At 40.8% G+C, this 14,810-nt stretch overlaps 1 protein-coding gene across 2 annotated transcripts; it reads right to left on the bottom strand.

Moving 5' to 3' along the window:
* Positions 1-32: 32 nt before the first annotated feature.
* Positions 33-8,844, bottom strand: LOC133418940 (myosin light chain kinase, smooth muscle-like). Of its 2 annotated transcripts, none has more exons than XM_061707858.1 (17): positions 8,708-8,844; positions 8,118-8,491; positions 6,869-7,015; positions 6,158-6,310; positions 5,913-6,050; positions 4,951-5,081; positions 4,688-4,844; positions 4,135-4,443; positions 3,942-4,038; positions 3,560-3,763; positions 2,787-3,004; positions 2,183-2,306; positions 1,517-1,669; positions 1,246-1,375; positions 1,043-1,124; positions 774-914; positions 33-677 (listed from the first exon to the last, which is right to left on the bottom strand). In XM_061707858.1, exons 2-17 carry the CDS (start codon positions 8,278-8,280, stop codon positions 472-474), a joined length of 2,553 nt encoding a protein of 850 aa, XP_061563842.1. In that variant the 5' UTR covers positions 8,281-8,491; positions 8,708-8,844; the 3' UTR covers positions 33-471. The 2 variants fall into 2 exon arrangements, with proteins under 2 accessions (XP_061563842.1, XP_061563843.1); XM_061707859.1 differs by having other exon boundaries at positions 8,118-8,281.
* Positions 8,845-14,810: the final 5,966 nt, after the last annotated feature.

Genomic DNA, 14,810 nt, shown 5'->3' with positions numbered 1-14,810 from the left:
ATTTTTAAATGTAACACATGTACCATCAAGTGTTTCTCTTTAAAAATGCAGCCTTTAATAATACATGTTCATGCTATCAATGTACAGTTTTCATGCACCTTGTAAGGGGAAACTCCAGGCACAGCAGGTTCTACCACCATGTGTTAAAGTAGCTGAACAGGCCAGCCACGATACAAATACAGTGAGTGCACTATTAATCGACTCAATGTGTGAAATGAAAGGTTGTGGGTGGGACGTTTAACATGTCCCTAGAGAACAGTTTCCCTTGAAAAGTGTGCATGCAGACAGGCATTTGCGTGCTGGTGAATAATGGTGCATCATGTGCTGACAATGTGGGGGAAAAACAAAAAACAAACACCCCCCCTCCTCCCTCCATCTATCTATCCATCCATGCCTGGAGCCAATCCCAGCTGCCTTCGGATAAAAGTCAGAGATGGACCCTCGCCAGGGTGCCAGTCCATCACATCCCAGTTAAAGCTCTACTTTCAGTTTGGCAGAGCTCATCGCTTCCCCCAGCTTGTTTTTGGCTCGGCACGCATAAACCCCAGAGTCAGAGGGCTTCAGATCAGTCAGAACCAGGGAACAGAGCCCATCGCCATGCTGCTCCGTGGTCACTCTGCATGATTTGGACACCGGCTCATCATTCTGAAGCCATTTCACCTCCGGCTGTGGGTAACCTAAGACGGAGACAAAAAAAAAATTAATATAAATGTAGAGGGCTCAGGATATGTAGGGTTATACAACGGCAACATGTTTTGTTTTTTTTGCTGTACCATCAACGAGGCATGTCAGCTGAGCAGTGGCACCGATGGGAAGAGTCACGTCCTTCAAAGTCTGCTGAAAGCGAGGTTCAGTCTGCAGCTGCTTGTCCAGCGACTTGATGGCCTCCTCTGCCTCCTGGCTCCAGCCTGGCTCTGGATGAGACGGTGGACAGTGAAGAAAACAGAAACAAGTCCATGGTGATCAGAAGAGGGTAAACGTGAAGTGACAGTCTGGAATAGTTCTCTGCCATATGTCTGGTGATCTATTGTGTCCGAGTTACCCTCTGAAGAGCTGCCAGGAGAGTCCGGCCTGCAGGAGAGGTTGGCCATTCGCTGCAAGGCCAAAACAGCTTGGCCAGTTTTCTGGATTCGTGGGGAGAGGAACATGAAAAGCATTAAATAACCATCAATAGTCTGAAGAAAGCATTTTTTATTTTTGTTCAGTGCTGGAGTATGAGCAACAGCAATGCAGTGACTTTACTACCTTCCACTTGCGTCTGGCCAGAAAGCGTTTCATTTTCCGCTTATTTAGGGACTTGGTGGGCCTGCGGTTCAGAGGGGTAAAGGAGGCCATCCAGCGGTGGGAAAGGGCTTCAGTACAGGACAGCCTAGCTCTGGATTGCAAGTGGACAGAAGTGTCAATTTTATTTTTTATTAAAGCCTGCTTTCCATATACATTTCTATTCCTTAAAGTTATGAGTAATTTATTTTCTAGCAGTGAGGGGGTGAAAAAAACAAACAAAACACAAAGCCACCTCAGGTCCTTCTTCAGCAGGGAGCTGATAAAGTCTTTAGCTTCATCAGAGATGTCTTCAAAACCCTCCGGGTCAAACTCAAAGCGAGCAGCAGTCACATGAGCTAAAGTCTCTGCATCGTTGTCTCCCTGGAAGGGGGACTCGCCACTGAGTCTGGATCAGAAAGCAGAGTCAATACAGGATCCAACAAGACAAGCTGCTCTTTAAGAAAAACTGTGCATATGCGCATATGTATGCGTATATATATTAAATTTAGTAATAATGCACTTATATATGCTTTTGGTTTCTACCGTCATGGTATCAATCATTAATATGTGTGCAGACAAGGAAAAAAAAAAAAAAAAAAGAAAAACAGTGCAAATGCAGTTAAAAAAAAATAAAAAAAAGTTGAAATTGTTTTAGCATAAATATTCTTGCTAATGTTTTACTTCTGTCAAGTCTCTGTAGTCATTTGAAGTTCCAGCAGATGGCGCCCAATCCGCATTTATAGAGCCAAACCGAAAGGGCAACTTTCTAGTAAATTAGTCAATTACAGTAGGCATCTTTGACAGTCATACAAAGTTCATCTCTAAATCAGCACTGAGTCAAAAGTGCACCCTGTCCTCCTCCTCACAGATTGCTACTGTGGTTCTAGTTCAAATAACCATCCCTCCAGTTGTTCCTTACAAGATGAAGCAGATGACTCCAATGCTCCACATGTCAGTCTCCAGACCCACAGGCTCATAGTTGATCACTTCCGGGGCCACAAACTCTGGCGTGCCGTGCATCACCATCAACGGTTTACCCTCCTCTAAAGAGCAAGAGAAAAAAACACTTTTTTTTAAAAAAACCATCCTGATCGTTTTAGCTTTGCGAGAGTATATTCATAGACGGATCCAGTCATCTCTTAAAGAAACCACATCGGAAGTAGAGGACTTTCTGCTTGATTTATCCCAGCATGCCTTCTGGCTTTAATGAGCCGGAGTAGCAGCAAGGAAGTTCTCTTTTCAAAGAGGTTGTGATGTAATTTCCATAGCAGACCTCTAGGAATTCAGACACTCCCTGATCTTATCTCTAGGAAGCAGTCATACCTAGTACAGGCCTTCTTTCTATGAAGACAAATCTTTAGATTATATGCTCTTGCTGGAAAGGCATCACATTTATTTGCACCAAACTTGATAACACTTTTTTGGTAGCAACCCCAGTGAAAACAGAATTATTAATTCAAATATGCACAGATTTGCAAAATAATCAAATCCTCATGATTATGAAAATGAACCAGCAGACCCACCCAGTTCACTGGCTAAGCCAAAGTCAATGATCTTGAGCCGTGTGCCAGTTGTATCCACACAGACGATGTTCTCTGGTTTGAGGTCGAGGTGGACGATGTTCTGCTTGTGGACATACTGCATCCCCTCCAGGATCTGCTGCATGTAGCGAGCACAGGTGGGCTCTGTGTGCTCAAAGTTGTCATCTACAATGCGTTCAAAGAGCTCCCCACCTGCAATACTGGACATACGAACAGCATCTCAAGGTCATGCTGTAGTTCCATACAACATAAGTTTTATATTATATACACAGGACTGTCTCAAAAAATTAGAATATTGTGATAAAGTTCTTTATTTTCTGTAATGCAATAAAAAAAAAAGTAATACATTCTGGATTCATTACAAATCAACTGAAATATTGCAAGCCTTTATTCTGGATTCATTACAAATCAACTGAAATATTGCAAGCTTTTTATTATTGCTGATTATGGCTTACAGTTTAAGATTCCCAGAATTTTTTGAGATAGAATATTTGAGTTTTCTTAATCTGTAAGCCATGATCAGCAATATTAAAATAATAAAAGGCTTGCAATATTTCAGTTGATTTGTAATGAATCCAGAATGTATGACATTTTTGTAATTGCATTACAGAAAATCACAATATTCTAATTTTCCGAGACAGTCCTGTATAGAGAGAGGGAGAGTTTCATACCGGACAACAGTAATTCAGACACTGCCCATATAAGATGAGCAGGAGAAGCCCCTGAAAGAGTTTTACCAAATCAAGATTACTCACTACTCCATGACCATGACCATCTCCGAGCGAGTATCGTAGGCGGCCAGACACTGGACAAGTTTTGGGTGGTGAAGCTTGTTCATTATTTGAATCTCTTTGCGGGCCGCTGATTTCTCCTTAGAGGTCCGGGCTCGGTAGAACTTGCCTGCACACACCTGACCAGTCTCTCGGTGGCTCAGTCGAAACACCTGGCCGAACTTGCCACTGGAATTTTCAGAGACAAAAACTGCAATACGTCAGGAGTGAATATTGAAAATAGAGGCCTGATTTGTGGGGGGAGGTTGGTTAAAGTTAGATACTCCCCTATCTAAGACAGCTGCTATAAACAAAATTGAGCAAAGACATTCAAAATAGGGCCTTAAGAAAATTAAAGCATGCTTACACTCCCAGCTTTTCGTGCACATCATAGTGGTCTTTGACTTTGTGTCTGGTGTCGATGGTCACTATGACTGACGTGTCTGGCTCCACTTTATTTTCCTCTTTAAGCAGAAACACAAATATGACAGATGACCCCTTTTGTTTCAGCTGATGCATTTGGGGGGCGCTTTTTATCTGTAGAAATTCTATCAACTTACTTGCAGTTTCCATTTTGACAAACCCAGACTCGTGGCTCGGTTCGCTGATCCCTGCAGAATTATAAGCTCTCACACGAAAGCGGTACCTGCCCAGAGGCTCCAGGCCTGAGCGGATGTGATACGAAGTGTTCTTACACCGGCTTATTTCAGTCCAGCTCTCAGATTTGTCTTCCTCGTCTTGACTGACCTCCACAACGTAACCCAAGACAGCCGTGCCTCCGTCGTAACTGGGACCGGACCAGGACAGGACCAGGGATTGACTGGATAGTTGGGAAACCGCAGGTTGGGATGCTGGTGGAGAGGGCCGGTCTGAGGAGGAATAAAGTAACACATTTACTGGGAGATTTTGAAATATATTTCCTGAAGTCAATCAAATTCAAACATTGCACAATTCTGCATATTTTCACTTCTTTCTACAAACAGGCTGTTCTATGCATTTCTGCAAAAAGGGACACCGATAAGAAAATCCATAGTATATGCATTAACAGGAACAAGTGCCAGTTTTAATTACAATCATTTCAGACAACAAACACTGAACTGAAACGAGTCTCACCTATGACGCTGAGGGACACTGTGTGCTGAGCAGAGCCGGCTCGGTTTCGTACGATGACAGTGTACAAGCCTGTGTCGTCAGAGTCAGCCTGCGATATCTCCACGCTGGTCTGCGTCCCTGTACTCCTGACTGATGTCCGGGGGCCTCCCGTCACCGGCTTCAGAGGAAGGAAGGAAGGAAGGAAAGCGGAAGTGATCACAACAACAACAACAACGAGTTCAAGTAGCTGAAAGCTCTGTCAACAATAACTACTGCAGTCTTACCTTGACTTTGTTATAAATCCAGCAGCAGGCCACAGGGAGAGAACTGCTCCTGAACTCACACTGCAGCTGCGCCTGCTCACTCACACGGATCTCCACCTTCTCTGGTGGGTCTAGAAACTCCACAGGAGGCCCTGAAGAGAAGCAGGATTTGTTTGTATACAAGAAAAAAAGAAAAGGGGGCACCTGTATTAAAAACAGGGACTTGTGTCTTAAATTATTTGGTATTTGCCACTCAAGACTGAAGTATCGACTTTTCTAGTGGCCACTTCCGTTTGATTATAATATATAATTTCAAACATCAGCATGCAAGGACCACTCTTAAGCAGATGTGTACATCGGTTGTGGGAGTAAAACTGTGGATTTAAAAGGAATGCACAAATTCACTTAGGTTCAAAAAAATGTATAAAGATAAAATATTTAAGTTATATGATCATGAATAGACTGGGAATTAAGCAGTATTATTAATATCTGTGGTTGGTTCTATTTAAGTGTATATTTTTGTAAATATTGGTTACATTGACTGTTCTTTTTGTTTTGGTATTTAATAAGGGGCAGGTAACATAAGACTTGTCTTCATCCTGCTCCTTTTCGGTCATGGGTGTGTAGATTGACCACCATGCACGAAACGAAATAAATAAATTATTGATACCTCTGATAACTGAACAATGAAGGAGCAGACTTATAAGCAGGCTCCATGATAGGGGAATTTAAACAACACATAACCAATCACACAAGAGTAGTCATGTTTGGTTGCAGAAGCAAACGCTGAAGGAAACCAAATTCACTGCCAATTAAGTTTATTTTTCGACTGGGTAGGTACCTGTGCGACAGGTCCCAAGCCCCATGATAAATGAGCTCAGTTTGCATAATTTATATTTACAGGTAGAAGAAAAGCAGAAAACCAGAGAGGATTTTATGGGTATGTAACAGTAAAAGGGTTTAATAGCGAGCCAAACATCTACCTTTATCATTTTGCTCCCTGTGCTGGCGTTCCCCTTCAAAAGCAGAGGACAGGTCAGTTTTTTCCCTCGACGCAGTCTTGACCGTGACCTCACTGTGCAGCTCGTGGTTTCTGGTTCTGGGGATTTCCTTTGTCAGCGCTTCATTGCAAACAAGAGTGGAGCCACATTTAATGCACACAGAATCTATTCACGGCAGGTGCCAATTATGCTGCACCTGATGCTTGTGGGGAGTGTCCACTTTTTACCTGTGATTTGTAACACGGCGCTGCTTGACTTCTTTCCTGCAGAGTTTTCAGCCACGCAGGTGTACACGCCACTATTTCCAGGAGCACACTCAGTCAGGCCCAGACAGGCAACACCATTTTTAAAGGACACTTTACTTGAATTCACCTTCTCACCTGAATGACAAAATAAAAATACGCATTTTAAAACATATCCTTCTATGTATTTGTACATATTGTGTTGTATATGTCTTCAAAATGTACAATTGTTAAAAAGGTAAAATCTTATATACAGGACTGTCTCAGAAAATTTGAATATTGTGATAAAGTCCTTTATTTTCTGTAATGCAAAAATGTCATACATTCTGTATTCATTACAAATCAACTGAAATATTGCAAGCCTTTTATTATTTTAATATTGCTGATCATGGCTTACAGCTTAAGAAAACTCAAATATCCTATCTCAAAAAATTAGAATATTCTGGGAATCTTAATCTTAAACTGTAAGCCATAAGCAGCAATATTAAAATAATAAAAGGCTTGCAATATTTCAGTTGATTTGTAATGAATCCAGAATGTATAACATTTTAGTTTTTTTTTTAATTGCATTACAGAAAATAAAGAACTTTATCACAATATTCTAATTTTCTGAGACAGTCCTGTAGACAGAAATGTTCAATCTTCCGTCTCTTTCCTTGCTCATTTTAAACTACAGCACAGTAATGAATTGTATACCGTTGTGCAGCCAGGAAACACTCAGAGGTTGGCTTCCTGTGAGAACACCTCGAAATGTGGTGTCACCTCCATCACAAACTGTGCAGTCTCTGAGTTGCTCTTTAAAGCAAGGTGCCTCCACAGTCTGAACTCTTCCCTGTTTGGAATCTTAACACAAATCAAGCACAATACATTTCCCATTTTAGTTTTACAGAACTGATAGTCTCGGGTGTGTATATATTGCAGCATAATACAGTTTGTTTGCTCCTTGTTCAATTTTGCTGTTCTTTTTTTATTATTATTTTTTTAAACTGCTTTCAGTGACATTATAACTTATTTAAGTTTTACTGGTTTCCCAGACGGCTGTTTTTTTTGTTTTTTTTGGTGGGGGCGTGGTTGGTTACGTCATGGTTTTTAATATTTTTGTGCATGCATGTTAAAGGTGTTAGTTACAGTAAATGCAGTAGCAACCGTTACATATGAACAATGTGCACATCTGGTAGCCTACGTGACATGAAAACTTTCCAGTTACTCGTCATACTCTGCTTCCAAAGAATTTGGAATTCTATGGAGAATGAAAATGAAAACCATATGACACAACTGGCAAATGATCAAAGCAAATGATGCTTTACCTTTGTGTTTCATCTGAAGACAGCTGGGATAAGCTCCAGCAAATCCCAGTGTCCTTAAATAGGAAGAAGTGGGTGTAGATGATGTATATGTATATACAGGTATAGACGATCCTTTATTAAAATTTTTGTTATGAAACAATTCTGTAAACTTGACAGCTGTCTAATTGTACGTGTTTTTTCTTTGCATGATTCAGTTTTAACTTGAAATAATGGATACAGCCATAAACTGTCATAAACTGTGATAAAATCACACTTTGTTTTTTTGTGTTTTTTTTTCACTGTAAAAGAAATGCTAATATACCATTTCACTCAGCATCCAGTATCTCTGGCATGTTTTTTTGTTTTTGTTTTTTTGAATATGTGCCGTATTTCTGAGTAACAGTTGCCAGTCAGTTACCTTAATTGGTCAGTTAATGCTCCCGTCCATTTTTATTTATGAATTAATTAATTAATTTTTTTGAGATGTTTTATTGGGATCAAACTACTTAAAAAACAAACAACAACGTTCCTGGGTTTCAACATTTGATTTGGCTTTGCAGTTTCATTAAAATATGGAATTGAAGGTATTTGACAACAACTATGAGTTGTAACTTATAATAATATATAACTTTTTAGATCTTTTGAGGAATTTACAGTACCTGTTGCAGATGAGACTTCCAGCTTGTTTCCTTTTAATATCTTGGGAGTTGTATTTTGTCCATTCTCTGTCTGCTTCCCCACGCAGCGCGACCGACCCTGAGGCTTGAGGGCCAACCGGAAGGTGGACACAAAGGTATTTGGTTTCTTATCATCGTTGTCCATCCTTGAGTCAAAGTAGCAAAGTCAATAAGTGAGTTTCAAAGAGTCCCTCATCTGTATGGCTTTGCTTTTCCCTCTTGGTTGGGATTTCTTGCACTCAGTTCCTGCAGCTTGGTGTTAAAGGGCTTCACTGCATCCTTGTCCTGCCTCTGTTCACACATTCTGTGAGATGCTAACAGGAACACCCTCTGCTTTCAGACAGCCCCTGAAATCACTGCCCACAGGAAACAGACCATTTTATCGGAAAGGCCTCTCAAAAACACACATGTCCAACCCCCCAGCGCCCCTCTGAACTTAGAGCCGGGGGAGAGACAGACATGAAGAGCGAGCAGGAAAAGTGTGGGTGGGTGAAAAAACAAGAGAAACAGAAAGCAACAAGGTGAGAAACTACCAAAGTAACCATCAGAAGAGGAATAAAAGCAGTATTTACCTCCATTAAATGTCCCATCCATTCAGGCCATGGTCACAAACCTCTACTCTTTGCTCCTTTCTGTCATTTTTACCCCCGTAATCACCTATTTTCCTGTAAGCATTCAGCCAACTGCTGGGTAAGCCTCACAATCAGAGTCGCTGCTGGAATCAAGAAGAGCCTGTAGAGCAGCTTTCTGTGTGCATGAGCTCTGCTGTGACTGCAGCATGAAGTGCCATCACTGGCGTCACTATTTAAGACCTTTGCCTGACACCGATTGAACAAAAGTGGAGTTGGGACCTTGTAGCCACAATGTCCACTTGAAAGTGAGACGCTTTTTGTGCCGGCGGTATTGGAATAGCTGCTGGCTGGGTGGGTCTCCAGTTCTGTGCTCTCATTTACCTTTTGTTGGGAACAATTGTTGGCCACATTAGTTTTTTTTTTTATCTATTCTCACTATTCAAGCCTTGTAAAGCTGGTTTATTGGCTTGCGGGTGCTTCTTTTTCTTGCTCGTAGACTGAACGTGTGAATGTTTTTGCTTAATGTGTTTAATATATTAGTCTAGCTTTGATACAGCAGTTAGATTCACAATCTTAGATTGTTTTACTTTTTCAAAACGTCAAAATATTTTGCTAAGCTTTAGTATGTACTTTCAATCAGGCTTTCAATCCACAGAGCTATTCACAAAGGTGTTTCAAGGTAAAGTCAATTAAAAACCCCACAAAACTACAGTGAAGAGATCTGATGCTGTATTAAAACTTTAACTTGATATTATGAAATTACACTTAGTAGTAGTATCGGTAAAATCACATCCAGTCAGAGTGACAGCAGAAAACTACTCAGTCAGTTTGTGCCTCGGATTATTCAAAATAATCATATTTTTCCAATTTTAGCTCATCTTCATTGACTCCACATCAAATCCAGAAAAATAAACAAAACTTTTGCTCCTTGTGTCACATCCACTCCAGCTCCATACCCAGTACTCGAGTTGAGGGGGGATGAGGGGGGATGGCATCCCCCCTGAAATAAAAACGGTCAAAATAATCCCCCCTGTAAAACTGCCATCCCCCCTTTCCATCCCTTATGTCATTTCATCAATAGATGTGGTTTTACTGCTATTTCAACATTTTAGAGTCATCACCAGAAAAATAATGTATTTGACAATTTTCACCTGTTTCAAGTACATTTTCACTTGAAATAAGTAGAAAAATCTGCAAGTGGGACAAGATTTATCTTCTCATTACAAGCAAAAAAATCTTGTTCCACTGGCAGATTTTTCTACTTATTTCAAGTGAAAATCTACTTGAAACGGGTGAAAATTGTTGTTTTTTGCAGTGATGAGTCTTGTTTTAAGTGTAATAATATTTTTTTTTACTAAAATGAGACATTTTAACTAGAAATAGGACAAATGTTCTTATTTTGAGTTTTTGCAGTGATCCATTTTACTTTATCATATTGATAAGTTCAGAAAAGTGTTTTTTATTGTTGTGTTTTGATGTATTTGATGTAAGCCCAGTGGATATTTAAAGCTTACAGAAGGCTGCATTTAACTGCTGCTATGTCATTCCTGCAGTATTTCTGCAGGTGTTTTGGTCAGTGCTATTATTTGTAATATATTATATTATTTGTAATCAGCACAAATTATCTGTCCCCATATGATAAAATCCACCATCCCCCCTGCTTTCTTTTTACAACTCGAGTACTGTCCATACCTGCCTCTCTCACCTGCCAGCTCCGCCTCCTCATCTGTCACTAGGGTTTCTCCCGCCTTCCACACCTGCTCCGCATCTGCAATCAGCCCCGGGCTGCTACTTAAGCATCCACTCCCTCTGCCAGATTGTTCTTTGCGTTATGCACCCGGTTTCAACCCTGCCTGTCCCCGACCTGTTCGCCTGTGTCCGTCCTGGGTAATCACCTCAGCGTTCTGTCCCTGACCACTAGTTCTACCTGAGCCTCTCTGGTTTCTGTTTGACTGCTCCCTGGGCTGCCTGGCGATTCCTCTGACTGACCGGTGTTTCAGGTCCTGTGTTCCCTCTTCCAGATCTGCTCAGCGCTCATACCAGCTGGTTTCTGGTATTCGCTCTCCTGCCACTCTGAGCCTTACCACAATCCTGAGGACTGAACTCTGCTCTATTGACTGCTGTGAGGTTGACTTTAAAGGGGAACTATTATGGCATCTAATACCTATTTTAAACAGGCCTTGAATGTCTTAAAAACAAGCTTTTGGTTGTTTTTGCTAAATAAATTAGAAATTCAGTCTCTAAACCATGTCTTTATCTTCCCATTCTCTAACCTCATTATCTATGCAGGATTCTGAGTGGGCGGGGCTATGATAATGAGGCTTTGTGCTGATTGGCTGCCTGAATGACACGATACACCGCTACGGAAAAATGGCGGAAGCTCCGGCTGGCGGAGTTAGTTGTGGGTGTGGTTTCACGCATCACTCCTGTCGTTACGTAACGACGGGAGCAGAATCTGAACGGCTCGTAGAAGTCACATGACACTGGATGGATCATCCGGGCGGCTGTACAGACACTGCAGAATTTAGTTGCTTTCCTCCTTCTCTGAGTTGGCAGGCTGAGGGGAGACCAGTTTATATATGTTAAAGCAAGAAAAAACCTGTTTTTCATAATAGTTCCCCTTTAATAAAGACTTTTACTGAACACTCCGTGCCATTGCATTTGGGTCCGCCACACACCCTTGTCACCACACATATTATAGTAAATATGTCATGACCAAGCTTACAGATGCAGCGTATATGTTACGGTTAATGTAGAAAAATGGCTATTTTGCAAAATAGCCGGCTAATGTGCAAGATAACCGGCAGGGCGGTGAATATGTAAAATAGCCGGCCAAACGGTGAATGTGTAAAATAGCCGGCTAATATGCAAAATAACCGTCAGGGCGGCTAATGTAGAAATACAGCTATTTGCAAAGTACATACATTTTTAAGCTCATGGTGCGCAGACATCACATTTTTAATCATCTCTCCAGTCTCGATGCTCCGGTCAGCTCGAGCACATAGCTTGAGAGACAATTGTCTCGAGCTGACCGTGGCAAGTATGGCAATTATTCTGAGTCCAAATCCCATGCAGTATATTCCTAAATTGAGTATTCCAAAGCGAATAATGCAAACTACAGATCACGTCATTGGCACCCCAGAATAGAGCTTTGTCACAAGGTGGTAAAGCGCAGTGGACTGCGCTCTGAATTTGGGCACATCACCTATACCAGCCTTATAGGTCTGGGAAATGTACTCGCAAATATCCAGTGGGACAGTCATTGTGAGGAAAGATCTATTCCCACCTTCTTTTGTTGCGTCTCTGTCATGGAAGGTGAAGCTCCTAAACCTGAATCGCGCAAACCCGAAGCGCGCGCATGATGAGATGAGGTCTCTCCTCCTCCATTTGCACAAATTGATTAAAACAAAACAAACTAAGCAAACGTAATTCATTTGGTAGATGGAGTCCAGTTACTACACTACAGAATAGCCTACAGTTCAGTTGAATGGATGAAATTCGCGCTTCAAACCGGTCACTTACAGTCGCCAATCAGTGCAGTTGGTGCGTAGCAGCCAATTGAAGAAGCCAATATGCTGCACATGCTTGTTGTTGACAAGGCTATTTATGGCTGTTGAAGAAGCCTAACGTTACACTCCCCGAAAAAGTGTCGGGTCTGACACATCCACAGCATTAACCGGCTACTGCCGTTTTTCTACATTAGCCGCCCTGCCGGTTATTTTGCACATTAGCCGGCTATTTTGCAAAATAGCCGTTTTTCTACATTAACCGTAACATATACATCTCACCGTACAAGTTCCCAGTCTGGGTTTATTAAGCAGACATCTTATCTGGCATCTTCTCTTCCTTTAAGATTAGAAAGCTTCACTCTTTCATAAACCAATAGTGACGACTTCAAGCAAGCACTTTCAGTAGTTCTGGATCAGACCTGCCCAACTTTCAGGAGGAATCCAAATCATGACATTCCCTCCACCGTACTTCAGCACTGGGATGATGTTTTGGCGAGCTGTGTGTCATAAACGTTTTCCTCTATGGATTGCCATGGTGCTTTCAACATGAAGCAGTGTGGGTTTTTTTTTTTATATCTCTTCATTAACTTACAATATGGTATACTAGTGAGCCGTGATGTTTGCCAGGTTCAGCATTGTCTTCAAGCCTTCAGCTGGTACTCATGGGTTCTTCCTCTTTACCTCAGTGAGGAGTGTCCTAGAGTCACCTTGCCGAGCTTGAACTTTTAGGAAGAGTAACAACTGTGCTACACTGATTCCAAACACTTTTGGATTACTTGTCTCCCTTTCCTGTCTTGTGTAGATCAAATACTCTTGATGGCATTTCCCCAGAGATCTTGTTTTTGGGAGGAACGGTTCACATCAATAGATGCTTCTCATGAGCAGCAAAGTTTGAGCACCTCAACTCAAAGCACATTTTGTTAATTTCATTCCAGACGGGAAGTTATATTATGTTTGTGGGTTTGCTTACACTTTCCTCCAGCACTGTGAAGTTTAATGGGCATATTTAATAAAAGAACAAAACCATTATAATTTTTATTTACTATGAGAATACCCACATTGTGTGTTTCTGTTTTTGTGAACTAAATGAAGATCTACTTTTACAGTGAAATACTGCAGAAAACCAGTTAAAGTATTCACATACTGTTTTTTACCATTGTACCAGGATTACACTTGGATATGACTGGGCTGTATTTGATCATTTATTTTGAAGTTGTTGTTTTTTTTTTCCACTGTAAAGTTTTGTTGTGAATGACAGTTTTATCATTTAAAAAAAAAAATAAAGATGCACACAACTGATGTCACATAAAACTAACAGAGTATGACACCCTGTAGCTTCTCCTCATCTCTCTGTTTATCTAGACTTTATTTCAGAGTTTGAGGTTTTTCATTTCAAGATGTTCTTTATTTCTATGTCTTGTGTTGACTGACTTCATCTTTTTCTAATCCCTTGTTCTAGGATTTTAAGCTTCTCTTCTCAGAGTTTTGTTTGTTTTTCCCTCAGTTATCCTCATCATGTACAGTATACAGATACCTCTTCTCTGTTTTCTTGTTAATCAGCTGATTACCCTCCCTGTATTGGTTTTCTCTGCTTGATCATTGATGCTGTGGCTAGCAATTTATTTTCATTCTCTTTCTTTCTTTCTTTTCTTGGACTTTGTCCAGTTTTGTGTTTGTTGGGGTGTTGTGTTTTTGAATTTCCTACATTTGTGAGTTTTTAGTACGCTTGCCCCTGGGCCCTCCTTATCTGCAAACTGTGAGATAAAACTTGCATAATGACTTTCGTTGCAACTCCCGTCAAAAAAACATGGTCGGGGGGTTAAATGGATATATTTCTCTCAGATGTAGTCACAGCAAGAATGTAAACAAGGGATTATACAGCATGCTGTGTGTAAGAAGTACCATGTGGGGAAGGCAGATAATTTACCTAAGACCACAAACATACCCTCAATACTAAAGCGTACAGATTAAAAGAGCAGGCCCGGCAAACTGTTTACGGACTTTCAGCTGCTGTTGCATATCTAATGAAAAAACTAAAAGAATGAAATGTTATCTGTAAAAATCAGTTTAAGTAAAGAAACACAATATTTACAATCATGTGAAAAATAGATTTTATCCCCCCTTTATTTTAAACGTTTTACACACCAGGATGATGGTGGAAAAAAATAAGAGTCATCTGGTTTCTACCAGGGGCCTGTTTCAAAAAGGAGGTTCAACAAACTCTGAGGGAAAAAACTAACTCGTAGACAACAAACTCTGAGTTAAGAAACTGAGTTTTTCGGTGTCAGAAAAGGTGTCCAGAGTTGGTTCAGTCATCTCTGAGTATGTTGACTGTGAGTTACCGTGACTATTACATCATCAGTGGAGCTGGAGTGATTTAGTCCGCTATTTTAGTCTGCTAGAACGGAACATATTTGTCTGGCAAAAATCAGGCAAAAGTTCAACACAGCTGCTGCAGCAAAAATTACAAAGCGAGCAAATATGTAGACAAATTAAATTATTTAACTACTGTTTCATATTAATGACAAATGAATGAAGTATATTGTTCTCATTTTCACAGTCATGTAGACTCAGTCCTGGTGGCAAAAATAAAA

The sequence above is a fragment of the Cololabis saira genome, chromosome 19 (assembly GCF_033807715.1).
Source record: "Cololabis saira isolate AMF1-May2022 chromosome 19, fColSai1.1, whole genome shotgun sequence".
Lineage (NCBI taxonomy): Eukaryota > Metazoa > Chordata > Actinopteri > Beloniformes > Belonidae > Cololabis > Cololabis saira.
This window is presented reverse-complemented; position numbering and strand designations above follow the sequence as displayed.